The sequence below is a fragment of the Glycine soja genome, chromosome 6, assembly GCF_004193775.1.
Source record: "Glycine soja cultivar W05 chromosome 6, ASM419377v2, whole genome shotgun sequence".
Lineage (NCBI taxonomy): Eukaryota > Viridiplantae > Streptophyta > Magnoliopsida > Fabales > Fabaceae > Glycine > Glycine soja.
Window position 1 is genome coordinate 8515441 of NC_041007.1, and position 11082 is coordinate 8526522.

The 11082-nt window shown below is 30.1% G+C and overlaps 1 protein-coding gene and 1 long non-coding RNA gene across 2 annotated transcripts; one reads left to right on the plus strand and one right to left on the minus strand.

The window, feature by feature from the left end:
- The first annotated feature begins 635 nt into the window (after nt 1-635).
- On the plus strand, nt 636-1738 carry LOC114415343 (FCS-Like Zinc finger 6-like). The gene is made up of 2 exons (XM_028379979.1): nt 636-1125; nt 1249-1738. Exons 1-2 carry the CDS (start codon nt 830-832, stop codon nt 1415-1417), a joined length of 465 nt encoding a protein of 154 aa, XP_028235780.1. The 5' UTR covers nt 636-829; the 3' UTR covers nt 1418-1738.
- Nucleotides 1739-6286: 4548 nt separating this feature from the next.
- On the minus strand, nt 6287-7349 carry LOC114415344. Its single transcript, XR_003667350.1, has 2 exons — nt 7087-7349; nt 6287-6749 (listed from the first exon to the last, which is right to left on the minus strand). It is a non-coding gene; the product is annotated as an uncharacterized LOC114415344 (long non-coding RNA).
- Between the last annotated feature and the right edge of the window lie 3733 nt (nt 7350-11082).

The following is an 11082-nucleotide window of genomic DNA, read 5'->3' on the forward strand; positions in this document are numbered from 1 at the left end:
CTAGCAACAAATTTGTGGTTGATGATTTATACAACAGACAAAATAACAAATGTGAATTCCATTCTCAATAGGTGTAAAGATTTATTGTTCAATTTTTCAAATCCAAGAGTGGATTTTGTTAGGAGACAAATTAACAAAGTTCTTCATTCTCTTGCATCGGCATCATTATCCTCTGCTAATATCTATGACTTCTATCATATTCATCTATGTTCTTTTGAATGAAAAGAAGTAGATTGGTTTCTATAAAATAAAAAATCCTTTTTAATTTCTTAACTACTAATGCCCTCAGGTTACAGGTAAAAATTTATCATATGTATATAAAAAAAAACAAAACAAAACTAAACTGAGTAAAAATAGTTTGATTTTAAGGGAGATTACATTTGAAAGATACGGAGTTACTAAATGCAGTGGAATTCAACCTTTCCTACAATGATGTGAACATTTTGGTTGGCCAATGATACTCATCCTAAGAGATTTTTTTTTTTGGGAGACTCGAAAGTATCCGAAGTTCCCATCCAATAACAAAATATATTTTATATTTACAATGATAATAATAATACAGGTCCAATAATAAAATAAAATGATGGCAACTGAAAAGGAAAGGTTGAGGTGAGATTTCATTTCTCGTTAATGATGAACATCACTCTCATTCAACGGCCCCGATTCACTCCTCGGTTTTAGGTTCTTGTTTTATTTATCTCCCCCAACGTTCGACTTTTTCTTCTCCACCCTCTCACACAAAACGCTACTCTAGACTCTAGTAGTAGCAGAGTAGCATCATCGTCATCATCAAACCTTGGTGAATCAAAAAGAAAATTAGAAGGAAAAGATGTTGTTGGGGAAGAGACCTCGTCCTCCAATTATGAAGAGAACAACAAGCATGTCGGAAATAACCTTCGATCTGAACACGTCCTTGGACGATGATCCGAACAACTCCGTGAAGGGACCAGGAGGAGATGGGCCTCCTGTTGGGCTCAACGGTTTAGATCAGAACAGGGTTTGGGCCATGGTTTCACCCAGAAACCACCATAGAAGGCAATATTCCGAGGATACCCCTGGCTTCTTGCGCGTTTGCTTTCTCTGCAAACGCTGTTTAGTACCCGGCCGTGACATCTTCATGTACAAGTAATTTCTCTTTTTTACCCTTCTATGTCGATGTGGCTTTAATCTTTTGTTTGTTGACATAGAACATAAGCTTGGTTTTGATGTCTATGCAATTTTAATTATTAAAAATGAAAATTATTGCAGAGGTGATAGTGCTTTCTGCAGTTCAGAATGCCGTGAACAGCAGATGAAGCATGATGAGAGAAAAGATAAGTGTCGTGTGGCATCATCAAAGAAACAAGTTGCGGCAAAGCCTAATTCTGGGTCTCAAGTTACTACTAATACTAAAGGCGAAACCGTGGTTGCCTTGTAGTTAATTGTGGCATCCAAACAAGGATTGATGATGCAATATCATTATTATTATTCCTATATGCTCATGCCCTTAGCTTATTTATGTTCATATACCTAGCCTTCTTCTATCTCTTGGATATTTTTCATTTTGTTCTGGCTTTGTAATTTTTGTCATGGCGCTTTTTGGAGAGTGGTTTTATGCTTGTTAACGGGCAACATGGGCAAGTATTTTTGAAGCACGCTGTAGTGATTTCCGTGGTAATTTTTAACCGGAAACCTAAAATAAATGAAAAAGAGAAAAATTGTAATAAATCCATGGTCTGATTTCTTTCTATGGGGAAAACGGCTTTCACGTCCTTAATTAGTTACCTCTTCTTTCACATCGTTGTGTTGTGTTTCTCAGTGGTGGACTAGTTCGTTGATTGTAAACTCCGTGTGTTTGACGAGCAAATTAGATTGTGTTTAGTTTTTCTTTTGTTCTGGCTTTGTAATTTTCATCTTGGTCCTGTTGTTTTGGAATATCTTCTTGCTTGTTAACGGGTAACACGGGCCACTATTTTTTAAGTTTGTGTTTGCATATTGGGACGTGTAAAACTCATTGGAGTGATTTTCACGGGATTCTGAACCGGAACAAGTAAAAAATTAAATAAAAATTGTAAATCATAATCTGTTTTCTTTCTGGGTATTGGAAAACTTCATTCACTTTCACAAGATAGTTTAGTTTATTTGACCATTTTATAAAATATGTTTTGATCAAATGAAGGAGTTTGACAAACAGGAGTATATTTCACAAGCTATTAATTTATTATTTTAATTTAATTTTCATTTATTTTTCTTAATCGTTTCTATGTTACCTTTTAGTTATTTTTATAATTTTAATTTATAATAAAATATTTTATCTTTAAACAACCAACATGAATTTAAAATGAATTAAAATATAAAATTATAATTAATTAGATTTTTTTTGCAAAACAAAAAATGATATAAATATATCTTTTTATTTCATTTTATAACAATTATAATTATTTCATTTTATTAAATACTCTTCTAATTTATTAAATTAATTTACAGATTTTAAAGTAGCATTTCAGCTAAACTTGCAAAACGTACCTTATGCATGTAGAGGATGGTGAATTGGTGATGGGATTGAGAATTTGAGAAGTTATTAACTTTTAATGGCGTCGTTACTCCGCTGATGAATGATCTCCCTCTTTTCTTCCCAGTGGCGACGTTAACAGCGAAATTAATATATTTAACAGGTAGGTTACGTAATCTGACCCCGTTTTATAATTTTTTATATTTAATTATTCTTGTTTAATGTTCAATAGTGAATCCACATGACATGGTCAACCCACCGAATCTTTCTGTTGTTTATGTTTATACTTTAATTTGTACTTGTAGTAGTAACGTGGACACACTTAATAGTTAATACATTTCTTGTCTCATGAACAATAAGATTTATCAGAATTATTTGTTTAAATTTCAATCCAGGCACTTGCTTAAGGCTTGCAATGCTGTTCATAACTTTTTTCTTTTGCATCTAATCAAAGAGATCCACTTGCAGGCAACTCAAATCATGAACAGAAGGTATAAATTAAAGGGAAAATTTATCGTACTTTTAAGATTTGGTACTTTTAACCACTTGACAATGTTCGGTGCTTGTTGCTAGTCGAAAGAATTCAGATATAAAACTCAATGTTAACATGTTCATGTTGAGATACCAAAAACTTGCTTGAAAAAAAACACTAATATGCGTTGTACAAAGCAAGTTGTAGGATATATAACTCTTTTATAGGTACCAAAGTCTTTTCTTCTTCAGCTTTTGTGTTTTCTCATGTTAATTCAACTAATGATGTTAATGTTCAAACATACATGAATTTTTTTAGCATTTTCTAGTCATTCATTCTTGCTAATTGACGATTATGATAATCTCCTACTGCAAATCTCTGTATTAGAATTTTGATTCTGCACAGTGACTAAATCTACAAACCTATCTACCAATACAACCATTGTAACTTTTTTTGCATGAGCTCACTTGCAAATATTTTTTTTCTAACACGATGCAGAAAGAAAATTAAAATATCAAAGATGTCCATTCAAATACAAGAAGCCTCATGATCTGATTTGTACCCCTTTCACAGAGGAAGAGCGTTCAACAATCTGCACAACCTGGCCTGCTACAAATCAGTGTAACAGAGCAGAATGTTTATCATGCAAATGGAAGAGACTACGGCAATTTCTTTACATATATTCCTAACACAACAGGTATGAAGAACATGACAAAATTGAGGTAATTAGCAGCAAACTAAAACTGAGACGTTGGTTAATTAAAGTGAAGGAATAAGACAAAGTAAAAATAACAGATAAATCTTAAGAATTGTTAGACATAACTCAAAACATTCATTCATATATTGAAAATCGGTGATTCATCAATAAATTATTATAGACGAATAAAAAGAAAAATAAAATGACATAATTTAAAAATAAATTCATCATGTGTGTGACATCTACTCATCCTATAATTCCAAATCAATCGACTTATTAATCAATTCATAAATTGAGTAAACTAATCTAATGATAAGGAATTTTTTTTATTATTTTATATATTATTCAAGAATAAAATTCTATTTCTATTACAAACAAAGAATTTTAAAACAAAAACAAATAATACCTTAGGCTAGAACCAGAAAAGAGGAGCAAAATTAAATTCTGAAATAAGTATATTTTTTGGGGAAAAATACAAAAAAAAGTACATAAAGAAAATGTATAAATAAAAAGGGAAATGCAAAAAGGTGAAACAATTGCCTTCATTATCTCCCCTGTGAACGTCAGAGAATGGGCCAAACATATTGGGTCCATTAGTCCAATATACGTCCGTACTGTTGATTTTTTTTTTCTTTTTCTTTATTAAGTTTACCAAAGAAAAAACCCACCTACACTCCTTCATTTGCGACTTCTGAAAATGCATTGGTTAATGACAACACTCGATCAAAAAAACTAAAAAGGCAATTGTTTAAAACTATTTCAGAATGTAATTTTATATTCTGGAATGGTATTCCGAAAGTTTAAAAAGACGTGGGGAGCAATATTAGAGTTGCATGAAACAATTGTCAATAAATTAATGACAACATGTCTAATGAAAGAAAAAAAAAAGACCAAAATGAAAAAACATGACAAAAATTTATCACCTAGGCCATAATTCTACAAGGGAAAAATCAATTAAGTCCTTTTTTGTCCCTTCTAGTTTGCAATTTTATGTTATATTGAAAGGCTCCAAGGTTTAGTTAACTAGGGGTAAAATGGGATGACTCGTATTTTCTTTGGTATTTTTATAAGACATAATCAACTAATTTATAATTTTTTTTATCAATTTACCTGATCGAGCCAATCGGTTCAATTGGAAAATCGGTTAATTAATCTAATGTCGATTTCAAATAAACTACAATACTGACCTTGACAAAAATTGGAAGAACTAGAAAATTGATCAAAACACTGTAAAACCTGGTAAAGAAAAAGTTCACAATTGATAAATGAATAATGCTTAAAATAATTTCATTTTATTTTTTAAATAAAAAATTAACCTAAAGTATTTGTCATTTTTATTCTAGGTGTAAGCTTGCTAAATTCAATGGACATAATTATGTATTGTTGAAACTTAGACATAAGTGTTATGATGTATTTGATTTGAATCTTTATGTATATTTTGAATGGTAAGAATTTAAATGATCCTACATTTGTAGTTTTTAGTATTATTTTTCATAAAGCCAACGAGCTAGGGACTCAAGAAGCCTCGATAGATTTTCTCTACATGCGCAAAACCTATATTGGCAGATGAGATATCATGCATATTTATACTTCGAGTATCCTTTATTATCACAACATGTGTAATTGTGATACGTGTTAGCAGGTTGGACACATTTACTATGACACTCACATTTCTTTACATGTCAAGTGTAGTGCTTGTATGACCTTACGTCCTTGACATGTTAGAGGTGGTGCTTCTAACTTTGTTTCATTGGTACCTCAGATGTGTCAAGAGACTATTTGTTGTTTTCTCTCTCCATTTTGTCATATAAACTTGTAAACTCAGTTGTTCTTTTGCTATTCCGTAAGTTATATGTCATAGCTGTTCTCAATTGGTAATCTTGAGTGACTCAAGCATTTGGGAGCTTTCATGGTCACCACATCCCTTAATAGTAGGGGCCCCTATGCTCATAAGTCAGTCTTCTGACCCCATCCATAATGAAACTTATGTGTTTAGATAACTCAACCTTTCAAACTAGTTCATAGCCTCTTAAAGATGCTGCTTGTATAGATCAATCATTCAAGACGGTTCAATTTTAAAGTTATGATATTCTATTTCTTTATTATTATTATTACTATTATTATTGTTATTAATTAATATCGATTGGTTTATAGTTAAACTATCGAAATTTGAATTAGTGTCTTGGATTGGTTTAGCTACTAATCTGATTTTAAAAATATTTAATTTAATTCTTATAAAAAAAGTTAGAGCTAAAAAGTGGATAGAATGAAGTAAATAAAAAGGCAATTAATAGACATGGGAATCTTTAATGCAACATGAACTATGGACATAAGTCGAAAGGTCCACAGGCTGAAAATTGACAATAACAGGCAATCATAAAAAATATAGATAAGATGATGGTCATAAGTTGTTAAAAAATTGCAAGAATCACATCCTTTTATTTAATTTATTAAATTAAATGACAAGTTTATCTATAAAATTTAATTCAATAATTTTTCAGGATTTGATTTATAACTGCACATCCTGCAGTTGATTTTGAAACTTCAGGGGATCATCATCATATTCATAATTCATATTTTCGCTCAGAAACTGATTCCTGAACTTCAATTAAACGAGGGTTTGGACTTTGGAATTTTAACATATAATTAGCATTAAAACCCGTAAGTGCATTACACGGTTTTTAAGGAAAAAAATAAAAACAAAATGAGTTGAAGAAATAGAAAAATTATTCAGCTGATAGACTAGACAATTTTAATAATACAAATGATAAGAAACAGTCATCAACTCGGCTATAAAACAGTACATCAGGCCACCGTCTAAAGCTCTGTAGCACAAGCGTGTGATCATTGGTCAATGGTACCTATGCTAATCAACCACAAAGGACAGGGGCAGCCCCGCTATATAATGTTATAAAATACAAGAACAATTCTCATAAATCTCAATCATATAACGGTGGATCAATGGTTCCTATTAAAAAATATACATACCTTTATGCGAATCTTAATTTATTAAGCAAATTAATAATCCCTTCAGACTGCACCTGATTATGTATCCTTCCGGAAGATTTTCCATAATATCCTAGGTATTCCTGATAATTTTGTCAGTTTAAATATTTATTAATAAACTTTACAACACTTTAATTTTTTTTCTCCCAAACTTACATCAAGCAAGTTGATAAACTGTAATCAATTATTCTAATTTAACTAAAAATATCAAATTTGAGTCTCGAATATAAATATATAATTATGTTAAATAGTTAAAGATTTTTTTTTATCATTTATAATAGTCCTATCCAACTTAAATATATTGGTTTAAGCGAAAAATATAATCTTACCTTATTCTGTGTCCCAAGAAATAACTTTAATTTTCCTATCCTATATTTTTGCTACTAGTATTATCTAAACCAAGAATGCCAAGAAGGTTACCATCTTCAGATTCTTCAAATATGTTGAGACCAACAATTGACGAAGCTCCTTGCCGAGATATTATCAACGCTGTGGTTAGCGTACAATGATCTCCTGGAGATTTCTTCGATCATGTGGCAGGTAGGAGCCTTTGATATTGCAGTTCTGCGCAAAATATATATAGCAGTGTCTAACAATTAATGAATGCCATATTATTTTAAGCAGGTAGGAGCCTTTGTTTCACGCTTCATTTCTCAAGCCGTGCTTTGAAGTTAGACAGTACTAAACTACACAAATAGGCCACCAGTTAACAAAATAAAATAATTAATAATTATATTAATAAAAATCTCGTGAAGTGATAAAGATGCTGCTCTCCTAAAAGATAATCTTGATTAGTATGATTTATTAGGTGCTATCCACTTTCATGGACACACATAAGCATGAGGTGATGTGAATTATTGTCATTACTCATTAAGCCACTTTGCGCTTTTACTATAGGCAAATGACATTTCGGTGGCAGGGCCATTGTCTTAAGATTGGACAATATCAAAATAAGTAAAGCCATATTGTCGAGGACTCGATGAGTGTTTGATTACGTACATGCATGGTTGTTGTTTTTTACAGAATTTGTTTTTTTTTTTTTTTTGTACAAACGTACATGGTTAGTTATGAACATTTCAAGTTTTTTTTAGAGGAATTAACATTTCAAGTTAATTTGTGCGTTTCGGAGTCGAATTAAAAAAATTACAGTAATAAGCATAAAAAAATTACAGTAATATTATTGAAACGACAAAATTCTTAGCATCACATAATGATGAAATTGTAAAACTTTGCTGAAAAATGTTTCATATAATTCTATTAGTACATATACACATCAAATTCAAAGGATATACTACATTTCTCTCTAATAAAGTGAAAAAAATATACCATGAGAGAATTAGGAATTTCAAATTTTGTGTAATTAATTAAAGTCATGATAAATAAATAAAAAGTAATATTTAATTAGTTTGGACGAGGAGTCAAATAGAGAAGAAAAAATAAGAACGGCAGAAATAGAGAAAAAATATAATGAAAAAAAGATATTTAGATGAATAGAAATATAAAGGAACAAAGTAAGAAAATTTCTCTCCGTTTGTTTGGACAAATAGAAAAGAATCTATAGAAAGAAATAAATTAATTATATAAAAATATTTTTATAGCAATTAAAAATGTAATTTTTTAATCAAATATTTTTATACAATGGTAATTTTTTTATTAAAAAAAGGTTTATACAATGGTAATTTTTCAAACTTATGCATGTTAAAGACCATGGAACATTGTAGGGGAGATGCGGTGGAATTAAAGGTGGAGGAGGGCTTTATTTAGGTGGGAGGAGGATCTATAGTAAGAGATTTAGAGAATGAGTTTAGGACATATGGGGTTAAATGTAGAGGTGCATGATGAATCAGTGTGGAAGTTTGATAATGTACACAATCGACATACAAGGTTTTGGATTCATGGATTACATTAGATACAAGGTGATGAAGACAAAATAAGGAATAAGGATAAAAAACCTTTAGAAAGACTTTGAGGACTTATAGCAAAGGTTAGAATAAAAAAGGTCAAAAAAATTCTTCAACAAGTGTCAATCATGCTATTTGAATTTAGGTTCAAGTTATAAGTGAAGAAACTTCGAATTATCAATTACACCATGTTTCAAGAAGAGTAGAGGGTGTCACTTTTGTTGAGTGATTTTATTAGTATTTTGTTAGTTGACCTAAACTTGTGTTAAAGTGACACCCTCTACTCTTCTTGAAACATGGTGCAATTGATAATCCGAAGCTTCTTCACTTATAACTTGGTCCTAAATTCAAATAGCATGATTGACACTTGTTGAAGAATTCTCTTTGATTTGCACCACCTATGAGCTTGTTTTAATTTAAAGAAATTAAGGTTTAATAAGGTGAAAACTCTAGGATTGTGGCCACCTCTTGTCTAGCCAAGGAGTTGCACAATGTTTCTTATGTTGGTGTATCTTAATTCTAATTTTAATTAGGTATAATGATACCATCAATTGTTGTTATTAATATTAGTTTTAATTAAATTTAATGACACCATCAATTGTTATTATTGGTGATCATTTCATCTTCTCAATTGTGCAACCAACTTGATGTCATTCCTATTTATAGGCGACACATTTTCTAATAAAAAAGGACAAAGCTTGAATTTGAGTTTTAATCACCTTAAATTTCTTTAGTTACTTTTGTGATTCAAGAAATTGGTTTATTAAGGAACACCACCTTGTGTGTGGTATTAATTCCGGAGGAGTGATTCTTCCAACCATCTTCTTCATTCTCCTTATCCATTTCATTTTCTAAATTTCATACAAGAAAAAAAAATCTTTAAAGATCCATCTTCAACCCTTATGCAAATGGATTTACATCACAAAGTTTATGAAACACGCGTGCATGATGTATTTGAAGTATTTGAAAATTTAATTAAGTTGTTAATCTTATATATAGTATTTATAAAATTAACCCATTGACAAGAGTTAATAAAATCATTTGGTTACAAACTACAATTATTTATAATTTTTAAAATAATAATAACAATAATAACATTATAAAAAAACTATTTGAAAGAAAAAATAAATAATACTCAAATATTTTATCTAAAAAAAGCAAAAAATTAATTATCCCTACAATAAATATTATAAAAGAAGAGAATATTTTATTAAAACATAAAAAGATAAATAACATACAAATGATATTATATATATTTAATTAAATTTTTAAAATGAAAATAACTACTTAATATTAATATTTTATAGCACTACCTAATAAAAGAAAGCAAATTGAAAAAAATGGGTGGAGATGCGGTAGGTCCGTCAGGGAATATATGAAATATGAAATATTTTTAATTTGTTTGGAGGAAGAAATTATTGGGAAGATGAAACAGGGACGTTTGCCAGCCTACATGGACCCTTTTCTTGTCAACATTGCAATTTTGGAGAGAAAAAAAGATTGTTTGTCCAATCGACATGTGCAACACTTAAATCGAGCTTTGGAATGATTATATATATGCGCCAAGAAAAAAAATAAAAATCCATTCAACGTGAGACCTAAGAACAACCACATTTAAACTGTGTAGATTACCAAAATCAAACTGGTCATCACCTACCCACTTTGTAACATAAAAAAAAGGTTAAATCTTCAACAAAGTAAACAGAACAATTCTTATTGTACTTCATACCCCTTTGGTTCAAAACTATCATGAGTTTCCAAAGTTCTGCGTTTTGAGTCAATTCATCTTGTTTGAGCCCCTGTTCTTCTAACTCGTGAAATACTATGTGACAAAATTGATAAGTTTGACTTTTTGTGTCATTCATCGCCCCACTTTTCCCATTAAATTAAAGCCAAAATAAAGGGCGGTAGACATGTGAGGATGTCATGAATAAACCTAACCCCCAACCATAACCGAAGCCATAATTTATTGAAATGCTATCTCTGCTTATATGCGTCAATATAAACAAATAAAAATAAAGTCCTAACGGAGTAACCCTAGTTACAATTTTATCCATACAAAGAATGACAATGACAACCTCTTTTTTTTTTTTTTTTCTTCTTTTTGACAGAAGTAGTGCAAGAAATTATTTCTTATATTATCGTATATGTTATTAAACAGTGCTAATCTTTTTCCATCACCATCTTTCGTTATTTATACACTACTAATGACCATTAAAATATTAAATTTATAGTTTGGTAGGAAAAAAAATAGACAAATGTAAATTCGTCTCATTTGAAGGCAAACACGTGCAATAAACGTACTAAATGTTATTTTTTAATCTGAGTTTAGTTTTTAATATATTATGTAAATTAACAATCGTTTTAAATCTAATTAAAAATAATTATTATAAAATGATAATTTACAATTAGATAATTAGATGACCGAATACAGTACATTTTAATTGATTTTTCTTATTTGGTAAATGTAGTCATATGGTATTCATTAAGATAGAAATTGGATGCAATTTCTCAT

Bases quoted from the DNA above. Each gene is read 5' to 3' on its own strand.
- LOC114415343 (XM_028379979.1), top strand. From the start codon at position 830: ATGTTGTTGGGGAAGAGACCTCGTCCTCCAATTATGAAGAGAACAACA. The intron at 1,126-1,248 runs GTAATTTCTCTT...AAATTATTGCAG, and splicing joins CGTGACATCTTCATGTACAA to AGGTGATAGTGCTTTCTGCA.